Source organism: Protobothrops mucrosquamatus, unplaced genomic scaffold (assembly GCF_001527695.2).
Source record: "Protobothrops mucrosquamatus isolate PMUCROS unplaced genomic scaffold, P.Mucros_1.0 scaffold2075, whole genome shotgun sequence".
Lineage (NCBI taxonomy): Eukaryota > Metazoa > Chordata > Lepidosauria > Squamata > Viperidae > Protobothrops > Protobothrops mucrosquamatus.
The window spans coordinates 299,448-311,854 of NW_015388179.1; the positions used below are offsets into that span (position 1 = coordinate 299,448).

Sequence of the window (12,407 nt, forward strand, 5' to 3'; positions counted from 1 at the left end):
GGGAGGTAAGTAAACCTGCGTCAACCAGTCAAATGGTTTTCACATGGAGAGTGCGTGGCTTGTTTGTTTCAGCAGGGCTGGGTTATTCAACAATGCCCAATTGAACCATCTGTAGACCCTATCGCTGCAGATATAAAAAACCAGTGCAAATAAAACAGACAAAAACGCAGCTCACGTGTTTACAAAGTGCAAAACGGTTTCCCCCCAGACCCTGCCACTGAGTCACAATGTTCACCTCTGACAATAAAATACTTTGCTTCAGCTATCAAGTGGAATGAAACAGAGAGAGGCCCACCTATCAGATTCACATTTAGCGGCCTCCTTTCTAAAATGTATCCCACCAAACAAAATAGCGCACTCAATTTCGAAACAAAAAGCCTACACAATCAAAAATTAGCTTCTTAAGACTCCCACCCACCCACCTGCATTTTAGGCTTGGCCTGATTTCACTGGGACAAGAGTTAAGACGTCTGCAAAAGGCTTTGCTGTAGAGGAAAAACAGTCATAAAATAAAGATTCCGCAAACGGGTCCTGGGTTACAAGGCAGCATTTTAAACACTGGAGACGGAGAGCAGCATGAAGGAGCTTGCCTTTTTGATTTAAAATAATAATAATCCCGTTATAAGGCTTTCCTTTCAAAATTGAGGCTAATTTTGTTTGTTTAAAAGCGCAGGTACGTCCACTTTTCCATCATGAAAGATGTAAAATGCTGCTGCAGCAAAAAAGGGACACATTATTTTTTTTCCCCTTTAACGACTTATTGCACTAAAAACGCTAGCAAAAACAGGTTTGTCAGTCCTTTAAACAAAAACAGTTACGTCTCTAAACATAAAACCCCCAGGTTGCCCATACATCCACTTAAATTAAAGCATTGTTATTTGTCTAATAAATATAAAAGAGGGAGAAAAAAAGTACACATATAGAGATATGCGTGATCACATTAAAGTGAGAGGAAGCGACTCAACAAATCTGTCTCTTTTTTTAAAAAACAACAACAACAACAACAACACACAAAAATAACTCTCCACTTCAGCACGATGTGCCACCCTGCGAAATGAAGGGAAATAGGATGTTGCGAGAAGCTTGGAAGATACGGGCACAACACACAAGAGGGGAAAATTAGCTGGAACGCCTGGACCAGTAGAAAGCAACAACATCATCGGTCTGGCCAGGCTGTATCGGTACTTCTGGGAGAAAAATACGTGATGGATTTTGTTTCATGATGGGAAGCAAATTGAGTGGTGCGACTCCCAAGCCACGCAGACAGACACGAAAGGCAGCCGTTGGCTAAACTACACAGGGAAGTATTAACTGCAAGTGTGCACGCTCTCCCTATCCCCCCCCCCCCGATTGCGAGGGGGCCGTTCACCCAAATTAACACTTTGTTCTGCTTGCAATTCAAGCACAGACAACCGCGGAGGGGAAGCCGTACGCGACCCGCGAAGGGCACAAAACAGATTACAAAACACTTTCGCACACCCCTCCAACCCGCTCCCACCTCAACATCACTTGCATTGCTCCTGTACATTTTAATACCCTTTGTGTCGTTGTTGTTGTTGTTGTGGGTTTTTTTTTTTTGTTTGTTTGTTTTTTTGCAGAAAGAGTTGTGCTGCTGAGCAACTTGAGGTAAAGGCATACAAAGGATTAGACTCCGACTCCTCCTCCCCGCTCCCACCCACCCCCGAAAAAGAAAAGAAAACACAGAGACCCAAACGCACAAAGGAAAAGATGATGACCGCAGCACTTCCCGTAGGAAGCTGCTCCGAAAGCAGTTGGCTGGTTTCATATTGCATAATAAGTGGCGTGTTCTCGGTGAAGTAAACAAATCTTCCTTGCCTTGGGACAAGGATAAGGCCTGCTCCCCGTCCCCCACCCAAAAAAAACCCAACAGAAATTAGCTTCAGCAAGGCAGAGGTGCTCCCTCCCCCGTTCGCCGATTGCTCTGGAAACATACACTGTATGTGACTTAATTCTTTCTTTCTTTCTTTCTCTTTCTTTCTTTCTTTCTTTTTCTTTCTTTCTTTCTTTCTCTTTCGTGAATAGGCTCCATCTCGTTTTTAGATCTCTTCTCTCTACCTCTATTGTATATATAGCTAAGCAAAGTACATGGTGCGTAAGGTGTCTTGGTGAATCTGTACAGCCTTAGCGAGGGCTTGGGGATCTCTTCCGTTGCTCTGTCCGGAAACATGGCTTCCTTCGGCACTGTGGGAAGAGGAAAAAGGGAAGAGAGAGGATGAACAAACACCTGAGGAGCTGCGAGGCACCAGTTCTGCTCTCCTTCCTTCTTGGGCTTCTAAATGATCAGGCTCTGAAGGCAAAGATCTCCGGGATTATGTCAAACAGACTTTACGTCCATTAGCCAACAAAGGTAACGTTTTTAATCCAATATCCCTTTTAACTTCCCCCCAAGATGCCAAAGGTGGCATTTTAATTATAGAATCGTTGCTATGTAGGTGAACAGTGCAAAATAAATCCCTAGAACCAGAGTTCTAAATAATCCCTTAGGCCAGGGGTGTCAAACTCAATTTCATTGAGGGCCGCATCAGCATTGCGGTTGCCCTTGGGGGGTGGGTGGGTGTGACCAGGGTGGGTGTGGCCTACTGTGTGGGCATGGCTAGAGTGGGTGTGGCTTACTGGGTGGGCGTGGCCAGCTCTACATCGTTCGCATCAAGGGTGCCTATGGGACAGATCTGAGGGTCTCTGGCAGAAGGGGGTGGGACCGGGGCAAGCACCAAGGCATGGTGCATTTCTTCATTCCTCACAAAGGGTGACATCTCCCCAGCATGCACCCAGGGGGTGGGACCGACGCAGCAGGGGCTGGTTCCTTGCTGTTTCTGGACGGCCTTGTGGAGCTAAGACTGAATGCGTTTCAGCGTAGATGGCCACCACAAAATTGTACATTGGCTCCTGGCTGGCCTGGGCCATGGCCAAGGCAGCGGGGGCTGTTCCCTCACTGTTTCCAGGATGGCTTTGCGGGCCACATGAAACCACTTCGCAGGTCGCATCCGGCCCCCGGGCCTTGTGTTTGACATGTCTGCCTTAGGCTATATATAATGTTTATCGAAATCTGTTTTTAAGATGGCTCTTTGCAGACACAGTGGGAAAACTTTTCATATAATACTGTTGATATGTAACATGGGGTTCTGAATGAGCAATATGCTTTCCTTCCTCTTTACAGGCACATGCATACACAATGATTTTGTAAGTACATTGCAGACCTGTGCAAAGTGTCTCCTGTTTGAAGTATCTGAAGCTTAAAACCAACTGTTCTGAACTTACAATGTGCAAACTTTACAAAAGCATTCTAATCTTGAAATGCTCTTTAAATATTCCTGACTTCAAGGCCGGGGCAAGCAGTGAAATATTTCAAGGGAAACAAGAAAAAGGCTGTTTTGAAAAAGCTAGATGGAATCTGAAATTATTTTCACAGTAAGAGTCTGCAATGTTGGCCATCTCGGTCTCCTTTAATCCACATATCTTGTCAGGAAAACTGGTGTAATAGATGAAAGACTGTGAGGGATTCTTCACGTGCACACTGTGGAATGCCCTGTGTTAGCTGGGGAATTCTGGGAGTTGAAGTCCACCCATCTTAAAGTTGCCACAGTTGGAAAGCACTGCTATATGGAAAACGTAATCTCTGTTTCGGAACTGATTTCCCAACGCCCATAGAACCCAACTAAAAGAACGTGCAATGAAGCTACTTCTATCCCAACAAATCCTTTTAAAAAGCCAATGTTGCTAAGGAAATTCTGGAAAACACAACCAACCTTTGGCTTTTAGGTAGTCAGCCAGCCAGCTGAGGGAGCAACACAAGCAGTCATTCTCACCTGTCATGTTCTTTGTCCACAAGGTGGTATCTTGCTCTGAATGCTACCAGGTGAGCATAATAAGCTGGTGCAGGTATAGACACAGATCGTGTGCAGCGCACATAGGTGTGGCAGAGCTGGTACGTTAGCAGCTGAAGTTCATCTGCAGTAAAACAATTGTCATCCCACAAGACATGATAGTGTGAGGGGCGGCTGGTACCCTAAGAGAGAGAGAGAAAATTGACAGTAGTCCCAGTAGTTCAATTCATTAATTTTTGACATCGTATTTCTATGACTATGTTTCTCAATCTCAGCAACTTTAAGATGAGTGGACTTCAACTCCCAAAATCCCCCAGCCAGCAGAGTTGACGTCCAGACATCTTAAAGTTGCCACGCTTGAGGTACACTGCTCTGTAACATTCCAGAAGTGCAACTGTTTTTCTAAATTTATTAGGGCAGGCATGGCAATTAAATGATTCCAAGCCATCTAAGAAAGGGCTCTCATGATATAGCTGCCCTGATATACTCTGGATCTCTTCTTATATGTTGGAACTTAACAGAGGACTCAAAAACTATCTAAAGGTAAAGGTTTCCCCTGTCTGGTCATTTCTGACTTTGGAGGATGGTGTTCATCTCCATTTCTTAGTCGAAAGGAGCCAACGTTGTCCGAAGACATTTCCGTAGTCATGTGTGCAGCATGACTATACGCCACGGAATGCTGTTCAAAAAGCTATCAGCATCCCTAAGAAATACAGAAGAGTTTACTCTATCTGTGATTTCAGAACAACCATTTAAGTACAACTTAGACAACTGGATAGAGATAAACGTGTTATGTTCAAGTGTAGTGACTTTTTTCTCAGGATTACTAGAGAATGGATTCCATTAGAGATCCCCACCCTGGACGAGACAAAGCTTCTGCTTTACAGCAAATCAAGGTTTTAATGCTTATTATAACCAGCAAGTATGTATTTGCAAAAATAATTGAATGATAAAACAGTAATTTTGCTTTAGGTCAGTCTTTGCTGATTTAAGTTTTCTCAATCAAAAACTGGACAAATATGATTTTGTTCTCGTTCACTCTGTGACACCAAATCTGGGTAGGCATGACTAGAGGGGTTGGTCCAGGAACCGAATGCTTCGTTTCTCACCTGTATTCCTGCATGGCTACAGAGATAAAAATCAAATTCGTATGGATGTGTGATATCCGTATCTACTGTGGTTCCAGCAGGGATGTTTCCGCTTCTTCCAACCTAGAATATAATTAAATTCAATTTTAAATTAAAAAGGTGGGTTTTTTTTAAAAAAAACAAACACCTGTGTATATTTCCCAATTCTGGAATTCTAATGCCTACATTGCAAAAATATCTGGAGAAGCATTATGCCTTCCATGTAGCAACTATCAGTCAGTTTTTATGCACATTTCATTAAAAAAAAAGTGATCCCTTGGTTAAACTTTAAGCTGACTCCATGCTATTTAGAAATTAATCATACAAACCAAAGAACTTCAGCTACATCCACAGGTATCTGAGTCACCTTTAGGCAATACTAGTTTGCAATTTGGAGACCTGCAATCCAATACAGGTTGAGGAAAGGCAACTTGACGATGAGGGGCTAAAACCTTTTAACAACGTCATTATTACAGTCTGGGATTTTCCCCCCCAGGATATATGGTCACAGCAATTATCTACTTCAAAGAACTGTTGCAAGAATGGCAACCAGTATTTAAATGCTGCAAAGATTCTACCACTCTTATTATCTGCATTAAGAATGACGACTACAATAAGATATAAATATTAAATTTGAGATGATAATTATGGATGGTAAAGGTTTTACAGCGACTCGGATTGTTTTGGATTTGGATTTTGTTAAAAGGGAGGCTATTATGAAATGATTTAGAATTTAATACTGGAATGTAGCAAGAATATGCTTCTTTTTTCTCTCTCTTTTTTTCTTTTCTCTTTGCTCTTTATTCTTTGTTCTTTTTTTTTGGAATGAGATGGAATTAATAATTGGAGAATTATTGAAAAAGAACAGATTTAAATAAGAGAAACTTGGGGTACCTGAATAGTAAATATATAGGTTAGTTTAAATTTTAACATTTGAAAAATTAATAAAGTGAAAAACAGGATTTTTGGGATACATAATGAGCTCTTCTAAACGTTTATTGATTAATGAAATTCATATGTAGCAATACAAATGAAAATTTGTTCTAGAAATGTATTAATGGGAATATAATATATCTTAAATAAATGGAGAGTTTCAGTTTAAGTTTAAATATGTGAGAAATTATAGATTTGTATAGAATAGACACTGAGTGGTTGAAAGTTTTGATTGATTAAGAGAATTTATATTTAGATATATTAATGAATGATTTTATTCGAATCAATTTGATTATAATATTATATATAGAGAGGGAAATTTTAAGAAATATTGTGTGAACTATATATTTATAATGCTATTGTTTTCTTTTTGTAATTGATCACCATATCTCCACGTTGGTTCTTAAGCTTCTGTTGGTGCAAAATGGAAAACTAATAAAAATTGTTTTTTTTAAAAGAAAAGAATGACGACTACAATTCTTGTTTGGAAAAAAAAGTTGCTTGGAAACGGGACAGGTCTTACCCTTTCTGTCCTATCAGCACAAAACAGCCTCGTATGATGCCTCTTCTGAACCACGATGTATGTTATGCCAGGCTGATAGTCTTTTTCCAAGCTGATACAAGCCTCTCTAATTGCCAGCAGCTCATAATACAACACCTACAGAGGAGGAATGAAAAGGCTTGGCTTACTCGAATGGAGATAAGCGTGGAAAGATAAATCAAGATTTTTGTTCTGACAAACAAACACACAATATTTATACTTGTTCAGCCTCAACAAAATTCCGTGGCACGATTATTCAAGCTTGGCAACTTTAGGGGGGGGGGGGGTGGACTTCAACACCCATCTTAAAAGCTGCCAAGCTTGAAAAACACTGGACTAGGCAATAGAAAGAATAGAGTAGGACTAAGCTGTCTGTGTTGTAAGTTTTTAAACTTTTCTGCATATTATCATTTCTACATGTTTATCCCACCTTTTCCTCCCATGAGCAAAGGGCAAAAATGGTCTCCACTTCATTCCTGTGAAGTAAGTTGGGTTAAAGGGTAGTGACAGATCTGAAGCCATCCAGCGAAATTCATGCTCAACCAAATGGCAAATGTGTTCAAAAGGAAGTTCCTAAAGCTGGGGGCATGGAAAGTGATCAATGATCGATGGAAGGACCAGCCCTATTCCACAAGGCACAGGGGTAGGCAACCTCGGCTCTTTTATGACTCATGGACTTCAACTCCAAGAATTCCTGAGCTATGCTGACTCAGGAATTCTGGGAGTTGAAGTCCATGAGTCATAAAAGAGCCGAGGTTGCCTACCCCTGCGGCAAGGGCTATAGTGGATTACAAAGGAATCATTCAAGCAATGCCCTTGTTGACAGATTTTAAAGTCTTCTTGTGGCAATGATGCTGACAATATGTTTATTCTGGTATTTGGTCATCAGCAGTAAGGGCCTTCATCAATGTTTAAGAGCTCATTATGGTTTGGTTTTTTTTCTGGTTGTGAACGCAAGACTTAAGTTCCTTGGCACTCTCCCCTTGAACAAGTGTTTGAATTTTATCGTTAGTTGGTTTGAAACACCCCGCCAACTACGCAGCACGCAAGTGTGATATGAATGGATATGAAGACCTGTCGAAACTGTCCTTCTGAAACTCCGTCGCGGTAGAAGATGATTCGTGTGGGTTTGAATCGCGTTGATTTGTAGAATTGGATGAGAAGTTCTCTAACCATGGAGGCCAAGTCTTGGATGATCTCCTGGCGGGGTTTCTGGACTCTCACCGTGGCACAGTACCTGCTTGGATGTGCATCCATGCTACCTACAACCTAACAGCGAAAAAGGGATACATGAGAATAAATGAGGATTCCATAGGGGCCATGTTTCAAGCGTCCTTTCTTTAATACCAACTGTTCTATGGCTGCTTCGTTAATTTAAGCATATAATATTTTATATGGCTGTTGCTTACACTTGTCAATTAAACTGGGTCTTTTTTTTTAGAATGTTCTCTTAGGTTTTGAACTGATCTTCTTTTATCATTAGCATACACTCCCGCACAAGTTTATCCTCAGGGGCTGCCCCAAAGAAGAAGGAGTCAAGCTCTTCTCCAAAGCGCCTGAAGGCAGGACGAGAAGCAATGGGTGGAAACTGATCAAGGAGAGAAGCAACTTAGAACTAAGGAGAAACTTCCTGACAGTTAGAACAATTAACCAGTGGAACAACCTGCCTCCAGAAGCGGTGAATGCGCCAACACTGGAAGTTTTAAAGAAGAGACTGGACAGCTATTTGTCTGAAATGGTGTAGGGTTCCTGCCTGAGCAGGGGGTTGGACTTGATGACCTCCAAGGTCCCTTCCAACTTTATTGTTGTTGTTGTTGTTGTTGTTGTTATTATTATTATTATGACACAGGAACTGGCTCAAGTCAATAAGTGAGCTTTTAAAGCTCAGAATGAGCTTGAATCTGGGACTTAATCTAGCATCTTATATGTTTTATTTTCAAAATAAGAGTATTTTTATCTAAATATTTATCTATCAGAATTATTTGGAGGGAGAAGAATTACACACCTACCATATGCTTTATCATCAGGTAACAAATGCCTGCCTATTTTGGTATATTTCTTCTCTCCCTTAATAAGATAATTGGACAGCAAAGTTAACTGCAGTGATTCACAGAATCCAGGTGTGTAGAAGCTACAAGTAACCCTCAAAAATCATTCACCTTTGCTAGAGACAGTTTTAAATCTGCACACAATGAAAAATTAAGCAGAAAGAATGGCTGACAAGCCCATGAGAAACAAAGAACTGGTTTAAAGGCAATCAAAACACAAAACAGATTCATTCTGTCTGAATCCAAGTTCCTCAGATTTCTCATCCACATTCTTTGGGGAGGGGGGAGGAAGAAAGAGGGAGAGAGAACTATATATATAAAAAAAACATAGCTTACAGCAGCAATGGAAGGCTTCTTTCCATCCCCAGCAGGTGGATGAGTAACATCTGCTCCCAAGAAGATCACTGGTTGTTGGAACACAGAAGGTCTTTTAAAAAGGGGACAAATCAACCACAGGATTAATATCTAAGCGATGGACAGCAGGCCCTGGATTACATGCATCTCACATTTGAAAGGGAAAAAAAGGTAGATGCTTCTGATGTGTAGCCATGAACGTAACAAATCTCACGGCTAATTACTGCATATTACAGAATTTAGTTTCTTTGGGGAAAAAACACACACAAACATTAAATTCATATGTGAAACAAAGAACATAATCTGCCATTCTATCCTGGTATAGGTTTGGGAAGTCCGGGGGGGGGGATTTTTGAATGGTTATTGTGTTTACTTATGTTTGTTTTTTATGATGGAAAAAAATAAAGAAAATTTCTTTAAAAAAAATCTGCCATTCTAGAGAATGCCCCTTGTGCAGGGGTAGGCAACCTTGGCTCTTTTATGACTCGTGGACTTCAACTCCCAGAATTCCTGAGCCAGCCATGCTGAGGGGAGAGGGAGAGGTTTCCAAGCTGAGTCATGCTGGCTCAGGAATTCTGGGAGTTGAAGTCCACGAGTCATAAAAGAGCCAAGGTTGCCTACCCCTGCCCTTGTGCTAAAGTAAACACCAGTGACCAGTATTCATTCCTTGCCTGAATGTGCATCTTCTCAGATTTGCAGTCAGAATTTATAGCAGCAGGCAGGCAGTTCTCTACTTATGAACGGTTGCTTAGCAATCGTTCAAAGATATAACGGACCCTCCAGGGTATTGACAACCTGGTTCCGAAGTTTCGATGGCCACCGCTGACCTCATGGTCGTGTGACCATCAGGCACTCAGCAACTGGTCTGCATTTACAACCATTTGCAGCATCCCACAGTCACATGACTGTGTTTTATGATGCTTTTGCCTGAAAACCAGCATTTACTTCCGGTTTTCGGCTAAAACACCCCATAATGAACAATGGGGCCATTTTACGATCAGCGTGCTTGCTTTAAGATCACCATATTCATTTAACAAACCACCTCAAAAATGGTTGAAAAATTAGATTGGTCACTCGAGTGACCCTTTCTACAACCATCACAATGGGCAAACTCCATTATGGGCATAAACTAAGGACTACCTGTACCATTTTAAAAATTCCTACTTGATCGTCAAAAAACACTTCAAAGCAGCCAACATGATTTTGACTACTAAAGTAACCAAGAGTCACAGCGGTGTTTATTGCATGCATAAAAATTTGTATGCTTGTCGCATCAAAACAGGGCAATTCAAATTCCGTGACACATTAAGAAAGGATTCTTACCGTTGATGAGGTACAAGGATGTTGTTGATTCCTCCCAATTTTACATTAATCTTTAGGCACAAGTTTGAGAGGGTCTGAGGAGACGTTTTGATGACATTCTTGACTTGAACACACTGTGTAGCCATCCCCAGAAGTGTGTCCCCCACACGTTTCACCTCCGCTAAAAAAAATAAGCATTCATGTGAAGAATCTTCAAAGTTCTAAGGAATGGTTCCAAAATCTAACATTGCAGTGCTGTATCTGCTTACTGAAAATCATGCCCAGTCAGCATTAACCTTTCCCAGCTGATGTCTTCCAGATGGGCTGAATCATAGTTTACATCAGTGGTGGCGAACCTATGGCACGGGTGCCAGAGGCGGCACTCAGAGCCCTCTCTGTGGGCACGCGCGCCATTGCCCCAGTCCTAGGCCTTCAACTGGGTTTTATAAAACCTTTTCGCTTTAGGCCTCCACTGCCGTGTGCAAAAAAAAAAACCAAGGTTCAATCAATCAGTCAATTTCAACTTCTCTTGGGAAAAAAAAAAATCTTGCAAAGTTGGAATTGATTGATTGAACTTTTTAGTCCCACCCAGTCTGCCGTTACCACCGCAGCCACGCCCATCCAATGGGCCACGCCCACCCAATGGGCCACACCCACCCGGCACCCGACGATGCATAAGTTGGTTTTGGGTTGCAGTTTGGGCACTCGGTCTCTAAAAGGTTCGCCATCACTGGTTTACATTATCTTCCTTTCAATCATGGGAATTGAAACAAACAAACATATTTGGGGGACAGTTTGTTGGGAAAGGTCTCGATCTAAAATCAGGGGTGTCTAACCTTGGCAATTTTAAGACCTGTGAACGTCAACTCCCAGAGTTCCCCATTCCCTAGCCTGGCTAGGGAATTCTGGGAGTTGAAGTTCACAAATCTTAAAGTTGCCATGGTTAGATACCCCCCCCAATCTAAATGAAAAAGCAGACCAACGCTCTCAGTTTAACCATTTAAATAGCACGATCCCTTTCTGAAAAACAAAAGAAAAAAGTCCAAATAATCTCGAAACAAAAATGGTAGGGAGGGAAGACTAGTCAAGTTCTGCCTCTACTGCTACTGTATGCATTTTGTCAGGATTAATCTTTCTTAAGAGGTTTTGAGGAGTAAGATGAAACAAAACCAAGGAAGGTTAGTTTAATGAGGAGATCAATAGCAGAAGAAAATTCCCAACCAGTCCCCCCTCTAGCCCTTAAAAAAAATATTCAAAGCTCTCGAAGTCAGAAGTCTTCAGAAGATAAAACAAAGTCCTGAAAACACAGTCTACTTTCAAATATTTATGCCTGTTGTTGTTGTTTTTTCCTTGCTGTTATCATTTATCCGCACAATATTCTCTGAAAACATTCAGGAAGCATTGCCAATTAATATCCGAGAAAGTTTTAACATTTATATAAGAGAGTAGAAATGGATGATGCAAAGAACTAAACATAGTAGAAAGCTTTACTTTACCCCCAACATGGTGCAAAGTCTTTTCCACAGAAGTATCTTCCAAACAAGTGGTTTATTTCACTGACCTCCTGAATTTTTTTTACCCCAAAGCCTATTCTCTTCTCAGTTCCAATAATGTAACAAGAATCACGAAAAGCTTGCGTTTCCATTGTTACCCTGATTTGCTGTGCCCTCAACCCTATCTTCTTACAGAATCTACTCTTCTAAGATCATTCACTTTTTTTCCCAAGTCTTCTCAAGGCAATTTAAAACAGGCAGAACTCGTACAAAATGTTTGGATATTTGTTTACCATAGACCGGTGTCTTCCCCGGCAGAATGACGATGATGAGCTGGAGTCCTGAATATGTGTTTTTCAGATGTCGGAACATGGGCTCCACACTGTCAGCACCTTGTGCGTATTTACAGAAGCAAGGCTGGCCCTGGATTGGCATCCCCGCGTCCTTGGAGATTTTGCGCAGCTGATCTGTAAAACCCCTGGGGACAAATAAACACTGGATGACAGGAGTATACTAGCATCAAATACACAGAGGTCATTCATATTTGTTCCCCTTTTCTCTAAAAGTGAGGGTCAATGGATCACTTATTTAGTGTACAGAGAGTGATAGCCAAAGCTGAAGGCTATTATCATTATTAATGAGAATGAGTTTCTGCAAGTTCAGCAATTAACAGAGGGATAGAATTAAGATCAGGTGAAGTATTTATACCACCTTACAATGCCTTGGTAAGGCCACACTTGGAATACTGCATCCAGTTTTGGTCA

At 41.3% G+C, this 12,407-nt stretch overlaps 1 protein-coding gene across 1 annotated transcript in view; it reads right to left on the reverse strand.

The window, feature by feature from the left end:
• Positions 1-2,015: 2,015 nt before the first annotated feature.
• LOC107294752 (protein argonaute-3) overlaps positions 2,016-12,407 on the reverse strand; it is a 28,963-nt gene continuing 18,571 nt past the window's right edge. Inside the window, exons 11-18 of the mRNA XM_015824009.2 lie at positions 11,937-12,121; positions 10,172-10,331; positions 8,831-8,921; positions 7,521-7,715; positions 6,429-6,563; positions 4,955-5,056; positions 3,828-4,027; positions 2,016-2,202 (exon numbers count right to left, since the gene is read on the reverse strand). Of these exons, the coding sequence (XP_015679495.1) occupies positions 2,094-2,202; positions 3,828-4,027; positions 4,955-5,056; positions 6,429-6,563; positions 7,521-7,715; positions 8,831-8,921; positions 10,172-10,331; positions 11,937-12,121 (1,177 nt within the window). The 3' untranslated portion in view covers positions 2,016-2,093. The remainder of the gene's footprint in view (positions 2,203-3,827; positions 4,028-4,954; positions 5,057-6,428; positions 6,564-7,520; positions 7,716-8,830; positions 8,922-10,171; positions 10,332-11,936; positions 12,122-12,407) is intronic.